Here is a 20,673-nt window from a genome sequence, read left to right on the forward strand (position 1 = left end):
ACCCTGGCGCGGCCAGAGGGGGGGGCCGCGCCGCCCTATGGTGTGGTGGCCCCAGGCCCCCTCCGAGGCTGCCCTTCCGCCTATTTAAAGCCTCCGTCGCGAAAACCCTATGACGATTGGCGAAAACCACAGAAACCTTCCAGAGCCGCCGCCATCGCGACGCCAAGATCCGGGGACGGATCTCTGTTCCGCACGCTGCCGGAGCGGGGAAGTGCCCCCGGAAGGCTTCTCCATCGACACCGCTGCCATCTCCACCGCCATCTTCATCACCGCTGCTGCTCCCATGAGGAGGGAGTAGTTCTCCATCGAGGCTCGGGGCTGTACCGGTAGCTATGTGGTTAATCTCTCTCCTATGTACCTCAATATAATGATCTCATGAGCTGCTTTACATGATTGAGATTCATATGAGTTTTGTATCACTACTATCTATGTGCTACTCTAGCAAAGTTATTAAAGTAGTTCTATTCCTCCTGCACGTGTGTAAAGGTGACAGTGTGTGCACCGTGTTAGTACTTGGTTTATGCTATGATCATGATCTCTTGTAGATTGCGAAGTTAACTATTGCTATGATAATATTGATGTGATCTATTCCTCCTACATATGCATGAAGGTGACAGTGTGCATGCTATGCTAGTACTTGGTTTAGTCTTTTGATCTATCTTACACTAAAGGTTACTAAAATATGAGCATTATTGTGGAGCTTGTTAACTCCGGCATTGAGGGTTCGTGTAATCCTACGCAATGTGTTCATCATCCAACAAGAGTGTAGAGTATGCATTTATCTATTCTGTTATGTGATCAATGTTGAGAGTGTCCACTAGTGAAAGTGTAATCCCTAGGCCTTGTTCCTAAATCTGCTATCATTGCTTGTTTCTTGTTTCTTTGCGTTACTACTGCTGCAATACTACCACCATCAACTACACGCCACAAGCTATTTTCCTGCACCGTTACTCTTGCTCATACTTATTCATACCACCTGTATTTCACTATCTCTTCGCCGAACTAGTGCACCTATTTGGTGTGTTGGGGACACAAGAGACTTCTTGCTTTGTGGTTGCAGGGTTGCATGAGAGGGATATCTTTGACCTCTTCCTCCCTGAGTTCGATAAACCTTGGGTGATCCACTTAAGGGAAAACTTGCTGCTGTTCTACAAACCTCTGCTCTTGGAGGCCCAACACTGTCTACAGGAAAGGAGGGGGAACGTAGACATCAAGGGGAGAGAGAGGGGGAGACATAGGGCGAAGAGTCACCGGGACGGGGTCACAAGAGTTACGCAGCTTCGGATCTCACAATGGCGGCGAGATCCTACGTGACATATTCCACAAAACCAAAGGGTCAAAGCTTATATTGTCAAATGTGGTACCTTCCCGATAAAGAGGTTCTCGTTAAGGATGTTGATGAAAGAAAGTAAAACTAAACCGAGGTAGTTGACCGTACCTCCATATGCTAGAGTGGCGCAACAAAATGTGTTCCGGGAAGCAAGCTCTACTAATAGAGGAAATACAAAATGATAATGATCATGACATTTGAATTAAAGTTTTACTGAAGTGAGTAGGGTTCAAGAATACATTCTGCCTCTTTGCGGAAGTATATTCATGATTCACTTGTCTTGGAATAAGACATACCTACGAACTACAAAGAAGCGATGATGGACCTAAATACGAGAAATGACTTAGAAGTCATGAAATCCTAAAATGAGTTACATTTAAGATTACCAAGGTATTTTGATACTTTATCTTATTAAGTAAATATGCTACTTGATCTTCCTTAGAATAAATGAAACTTTAAGAAAGACATAAAACTCGATTTGTCACAAAGGATGTTTTGGCAAATTCAAAAGGTTAAAATGTAGGGATGCTTGAGTCATTAGGATTTTAACTAGCAATTAATACAATTCGTGAATTGATAAAAGTTTGTCAAAACTTGCATCTCCTTCAATATCTCTATTAAAGAAGACTTTGGGATCACGCGAGATATCGAGAAGACATGCATTTGCAATACTTTGAGTGGGAGCTATGTAGCTTTTCCCAATCATCATTTGGAGATGACACAAGTTGAGTGGGAGCTAAGTGATGAGTTTCCTGTGCTCATATGTGACTGACATATTTTGAGTGGGAGCTGAGCGTGTTTTCCCTGATCTTATATAGTTATATATGTGGCTGGCATATATGAGTGGGAGCTTCATAACATTCTAAATAATATTCTATCAATGAAGTTGGAAATTAAAACATTAAAAGGTCTATCAAGATGGACCAATATGTTTAAAAAACATTAAGTCGAGATAGTTCCCTAGTTTAGATTCTGAAGAAGTTCAGAATAGAACAAGCTAACAAGGGGTTCATACTTGTATAACTAGGTGAAGCATTGAGTTGATCTCGGTGGTACTATAATTGGTTACATGAGAGAAAAATGATGCGTTACATCCCCTTATGCATGAGTCCTAAGGTTCTATCATTAAACCACATTGTATACACGACATAATGTGATCCAAGTTCTTGGCCAAATGAACATGTTCTGAAGTGATTTCCGAGTTAATCACTAAACATAGTTTTAAGTTTGTGTTTTCAGTGTCTGGTGAGAACTAGGAATATTTTTCCTAAATCCGTAAAGGACGGTAAACTTGACCATAAGTTGTTTAGATGGTGCAAATTGTGTTGACCTAGAAGATTGGAAATCTCACACTGATAAAAAGCCAAAAATTGAAAGAAACATGGATAGACATCGAAGTAGCATGCAATGCACTATCTATTAAATCTATATTTCTAGTTTGGTTCATAATAAGTTGTATACAATGCTATAACTGTATCAATCAGAACAATTGGTACATGTGTGGTATGTAAACAAATCAGGGTCAAGAAGTTTTATGCGAATTAGCTCATTGTGGCCAACATATGATCGAGGTTCCCGGTCATGGACACATATGTCAATTGGCAATGGGATTGTATAATTGGGTAAATAATATGATGAACATCCCCAATATAAGTATTACCACACGAGTTCATCGTTGTGATAGTTAAAAGCGTAGTAACCTAATTCTTAGACCGTGAGATCATATCTAATTACTATCATCTTATGCCGCTTTGATTACATCAACTGTCACACCATAACATGACGATCATAAATGTGTACGTTGGGTATGACGAAGGGATGGGTTTGAGTCGTATGTATCAAGAGCGGGATTTGTTCATCCGCGTGACGGAAGATACTTGGGCCCACTCGGTGAGATTACATCCATAACATTGCAACATATGAATAGGTCATGATGATGAATCACACATGAACGAGTTGAATAGTTTTTACGGTAAGGCGATTGAACTAGGTATGATGAAACTGATTATCACATCTCGGAAAGATTTCATATGGAAGTAACAAAGGGAATATGAATCGACGTTTGCGATTCAACAACTTTATATATTCGTATAATACACATGGATCATTAAGACCATCCCTCCGGATTGGGTTCAGCTTGGAGACACCGGGTGAATAGTGCGCGCGCCGACGCCAAAACTATTTTGGTGAGGAGGGGGCATCTGGGCGCGCAAAATTCGGCGCCGGCCCTCCCAAAAGCCCATTTGGGGGCCTTGGTTTAGGGGGGCAAATGGAGATGCTTAAGAACTTGTCCAAACTTCACAATTCGGCCCATAGAAGAACATGACTCCAAAGCCCCAAGTAGAAAGAAAGTAGAAACCCTACGCCCACCGATTCGTCCAGGGCCCCCCACACCCCGCAGGCGCCCTAAAATATCCCCAAACCCGCCCCCCTCCCAAATCTACACACGGAGCCGAAATCCCCAATTCCCCTCTCTCTCTCTCCCCCATCGTCTCCCTCCCGCACCCGAGCGCTAGCGAATCCAGGCAGCGGCGCGAGGAGGCGGAGATGGAGTCGGACCAGGGCAAGCTCTTCATCGGCGGCATCTCCTGGGAGACGACGGAGGAGAAGCTGCAGGAGCACTTCTCCACCTTCGGCGAGGTCTCGCAGGCCGCCGTCATGCGCGACAAGCTCACCGGCCGCCCCCGGGGCTTCGGTTTCGTAGTTTACACCGACCCCGCCTCCGTCGACGCCGCTCTCCTAGAGCCCCACACCCTCGACGGCCGCACGGTACCTACTCTCCCTCCCTTGGTTTTCCCCCACCCAAACCCTAGCGGGATATTCGTGTCGAATATTCCCTTGGGCCGCCTTCCGATCTACCCAGCCGCTGCGGCCTAATCTCTCAAGTGCTCAAGCGTCGTGGGCGTTGTGATTTTGTTGTTTCAGGTCGATGTCAAGCGTGCGCTCTCCCGTGAGGAGCAGCAGGCTTCCAAGGCGGTGAACCCTAGCGCCGGAAGGAACGCTGGGGGTGGAGGAGGAGGAGGAGGTGGTGGCGGTGACGCCGGTGGTGCTCGGACGAAGAAGATCTTCGTGGGTGGACTGCCCTCCACTCTCACAGATGAAGAGTTCCGCCAGTACTTCCAGACCTTTGGCTCTGTCACTGATGTTGTGGTGATGTATGACCAGACCACACAGCGTCCCCGGGGGTTTGGCTTCATCACCTTTGACTCGGAGGATGCCGTTGACCGTGTGCTGCACAAGACCTTCCATGATCTCGGTGGAAAGATGGTAGAGGTGAAGCGCGCGCTGCCACGAGAGGCAAACCCTGGCTCTGGCGGCGGCGGGCGATCCATGGGAGGTGGGGGTTTTCATAGTAACAGTGGTCCTAACTCCAACGCTAGCAGCTACGATGGCAGAGGTGATGCTAGCAGGTATGCTCAGGCGCAGCAGGGCAGTGGTGGCTATCCGGGCTATGGTGCTGGAGGTTATGGTGCTGCTCCAACTGGATATGGATATGGACCTGCTAATCCTGGAACCACATATGGAAACTATGGGTCTGCAGGATATGGAGGCGTTCCTTCTGCGTATGCTGGTGCCTATGGCAATCCAAGTTCTGCTGCTTCTGCTTACCAGGGAGGCCCCCCAGGGACTAACAGAGGACCCTGGGGCAGTCAAGCCCCGTCTGGTTATGGCACTGGGGGCTATGCTGGCAATGCAGGGTATGGTGCATGGAACACTTCTTCTGCTGGTGGAAATGCACCCACTAGTCAGGCACCTGGTGGAGCTGCAGGTTATGGAAACCAGGGCTATGGTTATGGTGGATACGGAGGGGATGCATCATATGGTAATCATGGAGGATATGGTGCTTATGGTGCACGGGGAGATGGTGCTGGCAATCCTGCTGCTGCTGCAGCATCTGGGTATGGTGCTGGATATGGAAGTGCGAATGGCAACTCTGGATATCCAAATGCATGGGCTGATCCTTCACAGGGCGGAGGATTTGGTGCTTCAGTCAATGGAGCTTCTGAAGGCCAATCAAATTATGGCAGCGGTTATGGTGGTATGCAGCCTAGGGTTGCTCAGTAAGAGGGAGGCCATTATAATGTCTATCAAGTGAACCAGCGCATTTGGGCTTTGCTCTCGTCCTCCTGAAGATCGTCCATTCTGCTGGTTGCATCAGCATTTCTCCTGGTTGGAATGCTTGATCCTCTCGTGGCTTACTACTAGAACTTCTAGTCAATAAGTAGCTATTATGTCGAGTAGCTGTATCTTTATAATGCTTTATTTAAGTTTAGCTTATCCTTCGGTGTGCCTTGTCATGAGTGGAGTTTCAGGTTGCTTAATCTCTAGTTTAAAGCTAGAGTAGCTTCACTGCGTATGGACCAAATTATCTAGTTGTATCTCTATTCGGCAGAATCATATATTTGTGTTTGACTGTAGTATTTATGCTTGGTACTCTCTCTCTCTCTCTCTCTCTCTCTCTCTATCTATCTATCTAAATCAGAAATTTTATCCTTGGTGGTTGTGTTGATATGTGGTGCTGTGCTTGATGCGAAACCTGAAAGTATGCACTGATAGAGGTTTGATACTATAGCTGATTCCAACAGATGTTCAAGTGTAGTATGCTTCTGTATGTAACTGGTATGTTACACCCTTTGTATGAAGCTGTAAGTATGCTTCTAATATTTGCTCGGCATAGTAGAGGGAACCGTAATCCTTCAAGCCTTTTGGCCTTAAATTTTGATATTACCTGAGCAGCAATAAAAAGCTTATTAGCATCAAGATGGTAGCAGCAACTTCTAAGGTAGTGTAGATGCAGAGAAGTCTGTGATGCTACTTGATGAATGATGTACAGGTAGAATCCCTAGAGTAAAGTAGCGAGGCATTTGGCAAGTAAAATAATTTTCCTTCCTCCTTCGTTTCCTTTCTGTACAGGTGGCACAGGATGCTATTCCTTTTTTAATCATGTCCAAGTGAGAGTGAGAATGGGCATCAGAAACCCGCTGATTTTGCTTGATGAGCTGATGAGAAGTTGCAATTTTGGAGCATTGACACAGGCACAGAATGCAAGCCACTAGCTTTTTATGTGCTTCATTTTCTTGAGGATCTTGTGCTGTGCTACAAGATGGTACGTGGAAATAAAGATTCATTTTCTTTCAGTTTTGTTTGGGAATTCTTTTTCAACGTCGTTTTTCCTAGCGGGAGCGCTTTGATATACCCTGGTCCTAAAAAATGTTCACCAGTTTCACTATGGGAACACTGAAATAAAGCCTTCTCTACTTTGGCCACCAATACCTTCCTGAAGGTATAGCTTGACCCTGTAGTAACTAACAAACATGTTGATTTGAAAGTGACGATTCCTGTCTTACACCATGTATTTATTTACCTTCCTCACACATTTATAACATTTGGAAATCTAGTAAGTTGCACGATAAAAAAAGGAGCAAAAAACACTATCCTTTTTCCAGCGCTAGCAATGGTTTTAAAAACCGTTTCTGCTGTTCTATTACTGAATTCACGGCACTATCGAGTTCCTGGCTCAAGAGAATCAACCTTACACCCTTACACAAAAGGTTCAACATTATCCATACCTTTCTTGCCCTTATCTATTTATTTATTTTCTGAGAAAGCCCCTTGTTTATTTTTAGGATTTAAGCTCTACCCCTACCTGCACACCAAGTCATGCTGTCGTTTTATGTGTCAAATTGATTCCTTGCCCGGAATAGCACTCCAATTGCCTTACATGCCGACATAGAAATCATTGGTGATTTACTGGTTGACTATTCACTGCCCAGCTACTGATTTTGATGTAATGAGGATACATAGAAAGTAGGAAATCTGTTTATGAATATACTTACCAACATTGTAGCCTAGTTATTGGTTTATCTGTAGTATACGTTTCACACGGTAACATATAGTGCCTGTGTTCATGAAAATAAACTCAAATCATGCTCCATCACACCAGAATCCTATTTAGTGAAGCATTGCATGTATAGGTTAATGTTTTAGTGTCTAGAGGCCTCCCTTCGTAGCCATGATGAATATAACATGCCTTGCATGAATATATTATACAATTTTTTCTTATGTGACCATATGCCTTGTTAGCGAAGCTTACTTGCTTTATTAGCTCCGTATATGTCTGCTTGTGATGGCTACACTTTTATTACATAGTATGAGATCACGTAATCGTAACTTCATCACTATTTTTAATGGAGTAAATCACAGCCTTCTCAAAACCAGCATGGTTTCTAATTTATGATCACAGTTTTTTTAACATGGACTTGGTAACTAGTATAACTAGCATCTGAGGTGTTGCACATTCAGGGGTTTAAGGCCAGATTTCGCTCTAGGGGCGTTAGCACCAATACATACCTGGTTTAGTCACCTAAAAGTTAAGGCTCTGCTTGGCAGCTTGATTTTTGTAAAACCAAAGTATTCCAGAACCATGGTTGGGGCGTTTTTGTAGTACAGCACGAGTCATAATGTGCTGCCATGCCTGTCCTCCTTTTACTTCATTGAAAATTGGGCTGTTGTGCCACAAGCATAACTTTGTGTCTTAGTTATGTATTTGTAACAAAAAAATAACATGCATATTGATTACAATGATTGTTGATGTAATTTTCATATTTGCTCAAAACCACATTGAAGCTTCTAACTATAGAAAATTAGAGATCCCACCTTTTGGCTTTCCTCATGGATATTTCCTCGTAATTTTGCATCCATCATTGACTGTTATTTGTCCTTTGTAGTATACTGGTAAAGCCAATGTACAACACATAGTTAGGTCACATACGCAAACTCAATCTTGACAGAAGATAGTGTTTATCCATGTATATAGCAGATTTTAGTCCAGTTGCAGATGTCCAAACTTCTTTGATGAATTTTTATTTGTGAAATCCAGTGACGGTTCCTGCTTGGCATTCTAAGTAGTATTACTAAATTGATTTCTCATCTTTGCTATGTCCATTGTGCATATCTAGTTGTTGGAAATCCCAGGGTGGTTGTTGTGTATTGCAGGATCGTTCACTTCGAGTGTAATACTGCCTGACAATATGATTGCTGGACAGGTCAACAGGTGCACTGTTTGAAAGTATGTTAAGCTGGAGATGTTGCTGAAGGTATCAGAGTTCATTTCATGAGAAGACATCAGTATATTCCAGTTATTGGTCAGTAACACGAGATTTGGAGGATGTCAGTGGGTCCTCCTTACATGTGGATTTGTTTCCTTGAAATTCAGATCTCAATTCTCCCATACAAGCTGTACTTCTCAGAACAAGCAACCAGGCTCTGCATGCCATGAGTCAAATTTATGTTCTCCTGTCAAGGAAGGACACATCGGTTAATGATTTTCCATGATGTGTCGTTTAGAAAGCTTTGATGTCAAACATCTCTAAAATAAAATTTTATCTTGAAGTGACTCATTTGCGATATTCAAGGCTTGCGTTTGAATTTTACAAGTTTGCCATTAGTGGTAACTGGGAAAACTGAAGGCGGTGTAGACGTGTAGGGGTGGAGCCGATGCTGGAATAGAGCATGCCAGCATGGTACATGGTTGAACAATGGACACAAACGCTACAAAATCACGTGCAAAACGAGCTCCTGCTCCTCGCGGTTCCCCTCTAATCACGGCACAAAAATAGCTTCCTGGGTCTTCCCATTCTTGCCTAGTCCGGGCGTGTCTCCGGCCTGTCCATCGAGTGGCCGGGAGTTGGACGTCGCCAGCCGGAGCTTTGAGCTAGCTCGCTTGGCTCGGCCGACCGGAACACAGCGGAGGCGTGACCATGGGGACAATGGGGCGTCACCAGCGGTCGCGCTCCGCGAGCTCCTCGGCGACGCGGTCGTCTGACGCCACCGAGCTCGACTTTGCTGCAGCCGACCTAGACTGCCCTTTCGGCGGCATCGACGCCCTCGGCCTCGTGGAGCTTCGCGAGACCGCCTACGAGATCTTCTTCATGTCCTGCCGCTCCTCCGGCGGTGCCGCGTCAAGCACCAGCGCGCGTGGCGGTGGCTCGTCGGAGATGGAGGTGTCCTCGCCGGTGGCTGGGTCGAGGGGCGGGAGTGGCGTCATGAGCAGCAGGGTCAAGAAGGCTCTAGGGCTCAAGCCTAGGCGGTCCGCGCCGACGATGATGCGCACTCTGAGCCAGTCGTCAGGCCCGTCCTCGCCTGGACGGGCACGGCGGCCGATGACGTCGGCGGAGATCATGCGGCAGCAGATGCGGGTCACCGAGCACAGCGACGCGCGTCTTCGCCGGACGCTCATGCGCGCCGTCGTCGGCCAGGTCGGTACGCATGCGTCTACTACACATGCACGATTTTCAGTCACCCTCATGCCCTGATCGATGCGATTGATTTTGCTGGTTGATTGACTTGCACAGGTAGGAAAGAGGCCCGATTCCATCGTCCTCCCACTGGAGCTCCTCCGGCAGCTGAAGCCGTCCGAGTTCTCCGACGCGGAGGAGTACCACCAGTGGCAGTTCCGGCAGATCAAGCTCCTGGAGGCGGGCCTCATCCTGCACCCCTCCCTCCCGCTCGACCGTCTGCACGCCGCCGTGCTCCGGTTCCGCGAGGTCATGCGCGCCACCGAGATCCGCGCCATCGACACGGGCAAGGGCTCCGAGGCGATGCGCGCGCTCACCAACGCCGTGCACGCCCTCGCCTGGCGCCCCGGCAGCGGCAGCGACGCGTGCCACTGGGCCGACGGCTACCCGCTCAACGTCCTCCTCTACGTCTCCCTCCTCCAGAGCGTCTTCGACCACAGGGAGCCCACCGTGGTGCTCGATGAGGTGGACGAGCTGCTGGAGCTCATCAAGAAGACGTGGCCGATTCTCGGCGTCGGCAGGGCGGTGCACAACGTGTGCTTCGCATGGGTCTTCTTCCAGCAGTACGTGGTGACCGGCCAGGTCGAGCCGGACCTCGTGGCCGCGGCGCTCACCTTGCTCGCCGATGTGGCCGCCGACGCCAAGCAGGGGAGCCGCGAGTCCCAGTCCCGTGACCCGGTGTACGCCAAGGTGCTCCTGGGCGCGCTCGGGAAGATGCAGGACTGGTCCGAGAAGCGGCTGCTGGACTACCACGACAGGTACGAGAAAGACATTGGCGGCAGCAGCAGCGCTATGGAGGGCATGGAGATCCTGCTGTCTGTGGCGCTTGGCGCCGGCAAGATCGTCGCCGACCGCGAATACATCGGCACCGGGAACTTCCCCGCCGACCGCGTCGATTACTACATCAGGTGTTCGATGAAGAACGCCTTCACCAAAGTGAGCTCGTGCTTCAACATTACAACTCCATTTAGGAGTACCTAGTCTCGCAGAATTTGATACGAGATGTCTGGTTCCAGATTCTCGAGAACGGCATGGGCGTGTCCGACAGCTTGATAGCCGACCGTGACAACGACGCCGGCGTGGTGCTGACTCGGCTGGCCAAGGACACGGAGCAGCTGGCCACGTTCGAGCGCAGGAGCTTCAGCCCACTGCTGAGGCGGCTGCACCCGGCACCGGTAGCTGTCGCCGCGGTCACCCTGCACGGTTGCTTCGGCGTGGTGCTCAGACGGTACCTGGGCAAGGTCACCATCCTCACGGAGGAGCTCGTCCGCGTGCTTCACTCGGCGAGCCGGCTGGAGAAGGCTCTGGCGCAGATGACCGCCGAGGACGCCGCGGACTGCCACGACGACCGGGCCAAGGCCGTTGTCGGCGACATGGAACCCTACGAGGTGGAGTCCGTCGTCATGGGCTTGCTCAAGGCTTGGATGGACGACAGGCTTAGGATCGGCAGGGACTGCCTCCTCCGAGCCAAAGAAACCGAGGTAGTACTAATCTTCTTGAGCTACTTGATGGATGATGTCAAGCTCAAAATGTCCATCTGACAAGAATTATGTTTATATAGAGCTGGATACCCAAGTCCAAGGAGGAGCCCTTCCCCGGGTCGGCTATAGAGCTGATGAAGCTCGCGGGTGCCACCATCGACGAATTCTCAGATATCCCGGCAACCGCGAAAGACGACGTACTCCAGCAGCTCGTCGACGGCCTCGAGTCAATCTTTCAGGAGTATATCTCCTTCGTCGCATCATGCGGTAAACAGATGCAAACGGTAACTCTCAGGCTATCACTTCGTGCGCCATGATGTTGCTGATTATATTGTTTCAACAATCGGAATGCAGGGTCGAAGCAGAGCTACGTCCCTCCCCTCCCGGCGCTGACGAGGTGCAACCAGGACTCAGGCTTCTTCAGGCTGTGGAAGAAGGCGGTGCTGCCGACGTGCCAGGCACCGGAGGGCAGCCCGCGCGCCGGCGCCTCGCAGCACACGCCACGGCCGTCCATCAGCCGCGGCACGCAGCGCCTCTACGTCCGCCTCAACACGCTCCACCACGTCCTCACCCACGTCCAGGCCATCGACAAGTCGCTCTCCTCGGCGTCCTGCGCGCGCAGCGGCGGGGGCGCCTCGCCGGCAGCTGCCCCCGGCGGCAACCGCGTCGCGGCGTCCGTCCACTTCGACCGCACCCGCGCCGCGGCGCAGTCGGCGGTGTCCCACGTCGCGGAGGTGGCCGCGTACCGGCTCATCTTCCTGGACTCTCGCCACACCTTCTACCACGGCCTCTACGTCCGCAACGTCGCCGACACGCGCATCCGGCCGGCGCTGCGGGCGCTGAAACAGAACCTGTCGTTCCTCGTGTCCGTGCTGGCCGACCATGCGCAGCCGGTTGCGGTGCGGGAGGTGATGAAGGCCTCGTTCCAGGCGTTTCTGATGGTCCTCCTCGCCGGCGGCAACGACCGGAGCTTCACGAGGGCGGACCACGGCATGGTGGACGAGGACTTTCGGAGCCTAAAGCGCGCCTTCTGCACGTGCGGGGAGGGACTGGTCCCGGAGGAGGTGGTTGCGCGGGAAGCGGAGACCTCGGAGGGCGTCGTTGAGCTCATGGCACGGTCTACGGAGCACCTCATCGGCGCGTTCGGCGCCGCCACGTCCGAGTCCATCGCCGGCGCACGTGAATACGACGATGGTGGCGGCGGTGGGACACCCGTGCCGTCGGCGTCGAGGCAGTGGAATCCCGCCGACCCGAACACAATCCTTCGAGTGCTGTGCCACCGCGACGACGAGGTCGCCAACCAATTCTTGAAGCGGACCTTCCAGCTCGCCAAGCGGCGGTGATGCAGAGGCCAATTGCTCGACGGAATGAGTTAAGCTCTACTTTTTCTTAGTCCGTTATTTTTGCAGTTCGAAAGCCCCCTGGCAGTCCTCGTCATTTAGTAAGTTCGCAGTGTAAGCTCATTAGCATATTTAAAAAGAAGAGTAAAGTGCACCAGCGATCACTCTATTTGAGTGGTATATGAACTCGCGGCGATTCTCTCGTGCACGACATGTCTCGTATATGTTGTTGTCCGTTGGATTCGAAATCTTGACATATTGGATCACCCTGCCTTAATAAAATGCCAAAAAGGAACACCTATAAGTGCAAATTGTAAATCTTGCAAATTGTAAATCTACCGTGGCGGGCACGTTGGCCAGGTGACACGTGACCGCCATTGGTTGTGCGGTGGCGGCATGTTAGGGCATGTGCAATGGTTGATAAGACCGTCTTATCTTAATTGTGTCACGTAATCTAGATATAACACTAAAACATGATGTACAATGAGTTATTTTTTAGTTTTATCTTTAGTAACTAGACATCCTAAATATGTGGTGAGACAAATTGTGCTAAGAGATCATCTCTTAGCTAAGAGAAGACAAAGTCTTTTTTTCACTTTCTCTTTTCTCCACATCAGCATTTATCCTACGTGGTATTGCTAAGATATCACCATTGTACATGCCCTTGGGTAGCCAGGTTAGTTGTTAGCGTCGACGTCCGCCTGTGGGACCTGCCGCCGTTGCCACTGGTGGCACATCTACGTGGCAGGGTGCCACCACCGGCTGTGGCGGCATACTCTGATGAGTGGCTTCGGCCTGCGTGCCTGGGCCTGACTCCGACGTAGTGAGTGCCTCAGATTCCCACGACGGTAGAGTGATGGGTGTCATTGCCTTGCCTCTGATTCTCAGGCTATTATTTGGCAAGAAATGTATTCGGTTTCACCCTATTTGGTACTAGTTTTTGCACTTTTAGTTTTGCTAGACACTGTGATTGTACATAAATCTGATTTTATGATTTCCAAAGATGAACCGCTGATATAGGAACGTGACCACCGAAAGTGCTAGCTTCACATGGTTTAAAAGGAGTAGTTGCCCAGACCATTGTTCTTATACGTGCGCCTGCTCTCCTCCTCTTTTTTTCTCGTATGAGAGCTCACAGAACACAACCAAATTAAGGTGAGCTCTTTTAGATCATTAATTTTATTCGTACATGCATAATTTTATTGTTGCCATTTGTGATGTAGTGTAGTGTATCTTGTTAAGTTATATCTCTAGTTGTACATGTATTTCTGTATATCTCATGTATTTGTATCCGTATTGTAACCCCTCGCATATACACGAGGTGGCCCACTATATGTCTACAATATATAAGCACCGCAGACCCTAAGCTAGGGTTACGTTTCCCATATTGATTGACATGGTATCAGAGCAACTCTTCCAATATTACGTCTAAGTTTCACCGCCACTGCCGTTTCCCTGATCGCTCGCCATCCTCGCTGAGCCAAGACGGCCATGGCGTTTCAGGCTTCTTCCTCTTCCTCTCCAGCGGCGCCGGCTGGTGGCTCCCTCAACGGCAACATATCAGAGAAGCTCACCAGGGATAATTTCCTGCTTTGTTAAGCCCAGGTGCTGCCGGACATCCGTGGAGCCCAACTATTCGGTCTCCTGGACGGATCGATGCCGGAGCATGAGAAGGAGCTGAAGACCAAAGACAAGGATGGGAAAGATGTGTCGATCCCAAACCCTGAGTACTCGCGGTGGATCGCAGCAGATCAGACCGTGCTCGCCTACCTCGTGCGAAACATGTCACGGGAGGTTCTCACCTAGATGGTTGGCCTAACCAGTTCTGCGGGTGTGTGGGCGTCGGTGATGGAGATGTTTTCATCACAGTCCAAAGCGCGTGTAGTTCAACTTCGCACACTGTTGCGGTCAGAAACCCACCGGCGAGCAGCGACGGGCAACACAGGAGAGCCGGGAGCAACTTAGGGCTGCGGCTGGCCCTGGTCCCTCCGAGCGACGGCCCGCAAAGACTCCGGCACGCACGTCCGATGCTGGTGCAAGGGCGTGCCACCTGACCTATACCTGGTCAGGAAGGTGATGGAGATGCCTCGCTTAGTTTTCTGCATGGCATACACGTAAACATTAAATACGAGCCTCGATCGGCTCTCAGGTTGTCCTGTGAATCGGCTCAAAGAGCCAATCCACCCATGATTCGTACGAGGTGTACGAATATATGGTGGTCCTGCTTGATCAAGATAAAGCTAAAACGATCTACGACGATTTAGGGTTTTCACCGCATAATCGGAACGTCCTACTCGTGATTGGGCCTCGCGGCCGCGCACGGTGATCGTAAGCCGATCCTAGACAAGGCCTAAAAACCAACACGAGGTTGATCCTCGGAACATCCTGTCTAGGGCTAGCAAACTACACCCTACACGTCGCTGGATCCTCCAACCCTTTGTAAGGCCTAACTATGCAGATATTAAACTAATCCTTGAAGAACAAGGAGCAACCATAACGGATCGGATCTACTAAATAATGATCAAGCGGGGTGCCGCCCCTACACCTAAGATAGGTGTAAGGGCGGCTAGATGTCTAAGGGTTGCACTACGACAGCATATGATACGAAGAACAATGCTAACCCTAACACATCTAAGATAACTACGTTGCCCGCCATAAAAAAGGCTTCAGTACGAGCAACGCATGAACAACGAATAAACTTGTACTGCCTAGATCGCAAGATGCGATCTAGGCAGCATGATGCTTACCCGGAAGAAACCCTCGAGACAAGGGAGTTGGCGATGCGCCTAGATTGATTTGTGGTGAACGTGATTGTTGTTTATTTCATAAACCCTAGATACATATTTATAGTCCGTAGACTTTCTAACGTGGGAATAATCCCAACCGTGCACGAGCCAAATTCTAACTAACCGACACGTATCCTACTATATTACAGATACACGGGCAAACTAGCCCAAACTTTGTATATAAGGCCGATTCTCATATATTCTTTCATGTATATTCTTCAAGCCCATCTTGATCGCGGCCCACCTCTGACTCGGTCAAATTCTGGTGATAACACATGCCCCCTCTGGTTTTGGAATTGATAATTCCAAAATCACTCTGCTTTTCTTCGTCGGGTCATGTCGTGGCAGAACCGTCGCAGTATCCTTCATCATGATGCCTTGCCTTCTCAACTTCTCCGCGTGACCTGGCAGTTTTTTCTTTTGTTAAGCATCACTTCCTCGGAAACTGCTGTGGCATTGAATTTCCACTATATCCCCTTTTATTTAACCGCTCCAAACAGTTCGCTTCCACATCCCCTTCGCATTAGCACTCCAAAAGCCCTCCCGCGCCACCATGTCTTCTTCCTCCTCTGCTTCATCGGATCTTTCCACCCAGTCCTCCTCTTCCCGCGAGCCGACGCCGGAGCAGAACCCGGAGGAGGTCCATGCGGCCAACACCCGCCGCGCCATCGAGGCCGGGGAGGAATCCAGCCATGATTTCTCCGTCTGGTCTGAGGACGACAAGTCCTTGACCGACGGGGAAAGTGACCTCCGCTTCCTCGCCGACGGGGAAATGGAGGAGGAGAGCGATGACGTTCGCTTCTCCTGCGACGACTTCACCTCTCCCGAGGAGGAGGAGGAGGAGAAGGAGGAGGAGGAGGACGACACCTCCTCCGACGAGCCGTCGGCCAAACGCTTCTGTCCCTGGCCGGGGAACCTCAGCGACTTCGACAGCGACGACGACGACGCTGACGAGGAGGATGAGGACAATGAGGGCCCGGTCGGCGGCCGCTGGAGCAGCGACGACGAGCCCGCCGGGAGTAGCGCCGACAGCGGCGACGACGGCGACGACGAGGGCAGCGACGGTCCATAGATAGGACCATTAGCATAGGATCAGTAGTAGTAGACGGGGCAATGTATCCCCTAGTACTTCCTTTTGGGAGCAATCAGCTCTTTATGTAAGAAATCTTGCTTATCAATGAAGAACTTCCCCAATTTGATTTTGCCGATTTCCCTTGAGCCAATTTAGCCGATTTTCCCTCATACTGATTTTGCCGATTTGTCCACTTAGCCAATGCTTAATGAGCCGATAGCAACGCATCGGTCCTTTACAATCCATCCTTCAATTCTTCAACTGATGACCTTGAGATCTGGTGGATAATGTGGAGTCTTCAAGAGAGCCTTTAAATTCTTCCCACCAGGCCCAATGATCTTCTTCTGCAAGAACTCACCATTTTTGAAGAAGGTTGCAATGAAGGATCAGCCGATGACGCCTCAATCGGCTTCTAAAACAGAGCATCTACCGGGCCAGCTGCCCCCCGAGCCTCAGCCAAGGCGAGAATACTGGTGAGGATGCACAGATCAGACAAAAGGCTTTGAACTCAGGTAATTCTGAGACAGCCACCCTGCCGATTCAGCCGCTCTTGACCCCATCGATTGCCTCTTCCTCCGTTGAAAGCCGATATTGCAGACGAAACACCAACGGCTTAACGAGCAAAAGGCCGCCTTGTATGCCAAAACTGACTTCTGACAGTCCTGCTGCAATCGGCTCATTGCAGCTGAGGAAGCTCTCACTGTTTGCCCCCTCGAGGAAGTAGAGGGCCTCACAGATGAACTGGACTTGGTGAAAATCCGCGTCTTGAACACGCAGCAGGTAGATCCTGTGTAATTGTACTAGAGTCGATGACTGTGCATCGGCTTAGTTTCTTAGTTCTAAAGTCGATGTCCTTGCATCGGCTGTATATCATGAAATTTTTTTTACTGGCCGATTTTTCTATCGGCCCCCAATATTTCACTGCACACATGTTCATCTGCACATGTTCATCTGACTGAGTGTCGCCCCGAGCCGAATCTACCAGGTAACTGCGGATATCGGCTCTGTAGTTAGCCAAGGCACTGTATTTGAACGTCGGCTCCGTTAGGACTAATGTTGGCTCTCATCAGCCGACGTAAAAACGCTGCCCATCAGATCGATGTTGAACACAGGCAGAATGGGTGGTGAAGATAATTTTGGCCGATTGCTGGAATCGGCCTCCATGTTGATCGAATTGCTCAATGAAGGTTTTGTAATGTTCCTCCATAGATCTTTGGGGCCGATCCCAAGGATCGGCCTCACCATGTTTGCTCATCGGTTTGTTCTTGCTACACGGTCAGGCCGGTGGATAAGACCAGCCTGACCCTGCCCTTCGTCACGTCGATGCGCTCGCAGTCGTCCAAATTGATACCTGAGAGTGGCTCTTGGCCTGCTGTTTCCCAAGCGTTCATGCCAGCCGTTGAAATCTCGACTGAGTCATCGGCCTGGACGACCTCTACCTCATCTCCATCCCACTGTATTACGCATTGGTGCATCGTGGAGGGAATGCAACAATTGGCGTGGATCCAATCTCTTCCTAGCAGAACAACATAGGTGCTCTTGCTATCGATGATGAAGAACGTCGTAGGGATAGTTTTCCTTCCTACGGTCAGATCCGCGTTCAGAACACCTTGTGCGTCAGACGCCTGGCCGTTGAAATCGCTCAATGTTACGTTGGTCTTGATCAGATCCGAGCTAGAGCGTCCCAACCGACGTAGCATAGAGTATGGCATAATGTTGACTGCCGCTCCGGTGTCCACCAGCATCTTGTTGACAGGCCTCCCATCGATATAACCTCGCAAGTACAGGGCCTTCAGATGTCTGTAGCTTCTTTCTCGTGGCTTCTCAAAGATGACCGGCCGTGGGCCGCAGTCAAGTTGTGCCACAGGTGCCTCGTCTAATCCTGGAGCACTGAACTCCGTAGGAAGGATGAACACCATGTTTGTGCCAGCCGATGTTTCATCATCGGCTTTCCTTTGCTTGGGGCGCCACTCCATTTTTTGTGGTCGACCCTCTTCATCCAGGGTCCGCTGAATTTTCGCGGCCAGATCAGGCCGCGCCTTCCTTAGCGTGTGCAGGTATAACCTTTCGGCTTCCTCCAAGCCGCGCAATCGCTGAACCCTACGCTTTTGGGAACGGCTGAGTCCATCAGGGCACCACCTTGGCCGGTGGTACCTGTCTTCTTCTTCTTCTTCATCGTCTTCCAAATCCTCGAGATCTTCCACCCGAGGGGACTCAGCGTGCTTGTTCCGAAGTGGGAGAGGCCCTAGACGTTTGAACACGGACACGTTAGCTGCATCCTTCCTCTTCTGTCTACATTCTGGGCAGTTGCCGATTGTAGGCAATCGGCTCATTCCTGAATCTCAGCAGTGTCTGAAGAAGGGGCAGTCCCAGTGCCTATCCTCGTCGTCTTGCTTCCTCGATTCTTCCTTGGCACGGCGCTCGTACTCCTCCTCATCGCGATCATGCCGACGATGTCTCCTAGCGTCCCTAGCCAGACGGTCTCTATCATCATCGTCGCTGGATCGTCGGCGTTGGCTATATTGACTCACGTACTTGTTGAGGAGGTGATCGGAGAGAGGTCGCTGATATCTTACATTCCCCACTTCTCCCTCTGTGATGTAGCGCTTGCCATCGTGCCGGAGCCGATCGCGTGGAGCGGCCTCCTCTGTGTCCTTGCTACGAGAGCAGCTGCCCTCGTCTCCATCCTTGCCAGAGTGGTGTCCAGGTCCTACCATGTTGATGTTGAACGAGAATCCTGGCTGGCAACCTCCAAGGTAAGTGCACTCCACCATGTTAACGGCGGGGAAGGGGTGGGTGTCGACCTTCATGGCGCACTGGTTAAAAATCAGACGTCCTTGTTCTATCGCCATTTGGATCTGCTGACGCCACACCCTGCAGTCGTTGGTGGCATGGGAGAACGAGTTATGCCATTTGCAGTATGGCTTTCCGTTCAGCTCCTGTACCGTGGGAATTTTGAGGCCTTCGGGTAACTTCAACTGCTTCTCTTTGAGTAAGAGGTCGAAGATTTGCTCAGTTTTAGTCACGTCAAAATCAAACCCTCTGGGCGGACCTGGTGGCTTAACCCATTTGCAGGACACGGGGGGTTGCCCCCCGAGTCCATTCAGCCACTGCTACCTCTTGATCTCCCGCAGAGCCTTCGTCTTCATCTGCCTCAACCAGGACTACCGCACGCTTGAATTTGTCCTGATACAAGTCCGGGTGGCGCTGTTCATATGCCGACAGTTTCTGAACATGTGCGCCAGTGAAGGGTAGTCTGCTTGGGAGGCCATGTCCTTGATTGATGACGCAAGGCCCACCACTGCCAACTCGACTGCTTCCTTTTCAGTCACACGAGCCGAATAACATCGGTTCCTAAGATTTCTGAAGCGCTGGACGTATTCTGCCACAGTTTCTCCACGCTTCTGACGTATTTGTGCCAGATCGGCAAGGCCAGACTCGGAAGCCTCTGAGTGATACTGCATGTGGAGCTGTTCTTCCAACTGCTTCCAAGTCCGGATCGAGTCCGGTGGCAATGAAGTGTACCACCCGAAAGCCGATCCCGTGAGGGACTGTGCGAAGAACCTCACGCGTAGTGGATCCGATGCTGAGGCCGTTCCTAGCTGCGCCAAATATCGGCTCACATGCTCGATGGAGCTGGAACCATCTGATCCATTGAATTTGGAGAAATCAGGGAGCCGATATTTGGGTGGTAGCGGGACCAACTCGTACTCGTTGGGGTACGGCTTGGAATAGCCGATTGTCCTCCTTTTCGGCACCATGCCGAACTGGTCTCTCAGGATCGTACTGATTTGATCCGCGGTGCTGGCTGCAGGAGTCGAACTCTGAAGATTCGCCGGAGTGGCATACTTAGCCAGCCATGCTTATTTTTCCAACTCTGAGCCAACTGCAGGAGCTGAGCTCTGGAGGTTTGTCGGAGTGGCATACTTAGCTAGCCACGTCTGCTTCTCAAGATCTGTTCCCGAAGTTCCTCCTGTTGTTCCGAGAAGTCCTCCGTTGCGGCCTGGTTTGTGAGCGCCAGCCACCGCAGTCTGGCACGTATGTGCACGTGTACCCGTGAGGGATCTCCTTAGGCGCCTCATGCAAGAACTGGCAGTCACTAGGGTCACCACCGATCTTGTAGACGACGAATGCCGGTGAATTCGGCACTTCTGGTGCTGCCAACACAAATGGCAACGGTGGACGGGACTGGAGTGGCATCTCTCCTTGGTATGTCCCGAGAGCTGGTCCTGACGGAGAGTACTGGTGCCTCATGATTTCCTGGATCACCCGAAGAGCAACACGCTCCAAAGTGTTCACCAGGTTCTCGAGTGGCGGTGCAGCGAGTGAGCCACCATGTAGTTAATCTCCTGACGCAGGGACCTGGT

General features: G+C 50.3%; 2 protein-coding genes across 4 annotated transcripts; both read left to right on the top strand.

The window, feature by feature from the left end:
* Positions 1-3,756: 3,756 nt before the first annotated feature.
* On the top strand, positions 3,757-8,739 carry LOC127299982 (heterogeneous nuclear ribonucleoprotein 1). Of its 3 annotated transcripts, none has more exons than XR_007850818.1 (4): positions 3,759-4,099; positions 4,256-5,500; positions 6,245-6,437; positions 8,327-8,739. XR_007850818.1 is itself a non-coding variant. In XM_051330055.1 (2 exons), exons 1-2 carry the CDS (start codon positions 3,878-3,880, stop codon positions 5,393-5,395), a joined length of 1,362 nt encoding a protein of 453 aa, XP_051186015.1. In that variant the 5' UTR covers positions 3,757-3,877; the 3' UTR covers positions 5,396-5,751. The 3 variants fall into 3 exon arrangements, 1 of the variants encoding a protein (XP_051186015.1); XR_007850817.1 differs by having other exon boundaries at positions 8,377-8,739; XM_051330055.1 differs by lacking the exons at positions 6,245-6,437; positions 8,327-8,739 and having other exon boundaries at positions 3,757-4,099; positions 4,256-5,751.
* Positions 8,740-9,019: 280 nt separating this feature from the next.
* On the top strand, positions 9,020-12,696 carry LOC127299971 (protein unc-13 homolog). Its single transcript, XM_051330039.1, has 5 exons — positions 9,020-9,588; positions 9,685-10,563; positions 10,644-11,108; positions 11,189-11,375; positions 11,463-12,696. Exons 1-5 carry the CDS (start codon positions 9,091-9,093, stop codon positions 12,449-12,451), a joined length of 3,018 nt encoding a protein of 1,005 aa, XP_051185999.1. The 5' UTR covers positions 9,020-9,090; the 3' UTR covers positions 12,452-12,696.
* The last annotated feature ends 7,977 nt before the right edge of the window (positions 12,697-20,673 follow it).

This window comes from Lolium perenne, chromosome 1 (assembly GCF_019359855.2).
Source record: "Lolium perenne isolate Kyuss_39 chromosome 1, Kyuss_2.0, whole genome shotgun sequence".
Lineage (NCBI taxonomy): Eukaryota > Viridiplantae > Streptophyta > Magnoliopsida > Poales > Poaceae > Lolium > Lolium perenne.

Bases quoted from the DNA above. Each gene is read 5' to 3' on its own strand.
- LOC127299982 (XM_051330055.1), top strand. From the start codon at position 3,878: ATGGAGTCGGACCAGGGCAAGCTCTTCATCGGCGGCATCTCCTGGGAG. The intron at 4,100-4,255 runs GTACCTACTCTC...TTGTTGTTTCAG, and splicing joins ACACCCTCGACGGCCGCACG to GTCGATGTCAAGCGTGCGCT.
- LOC127299971 (XM_051330039.1), top strand. From the start codon at position 9,091: ATGGGGACAATGGGGCGTCACCAGCGGTCGCGCTCCGCGAGCTCCTCG. The intron at 11,109-11,188 runs GTAGTACTAATC...ATGTTTATATAG, and splicing joins TCCGAGCCAAAGAAACCGAG to AGCTGGATACCCAAGTCCAA. The intron at 11,376-11,462 runs GTAAACAGATGC...ATCGGAATGCAG, and splicing joins CTCCTTCGTCGCATCATGCG to GGTCGAAGCAGAGCTACGTC.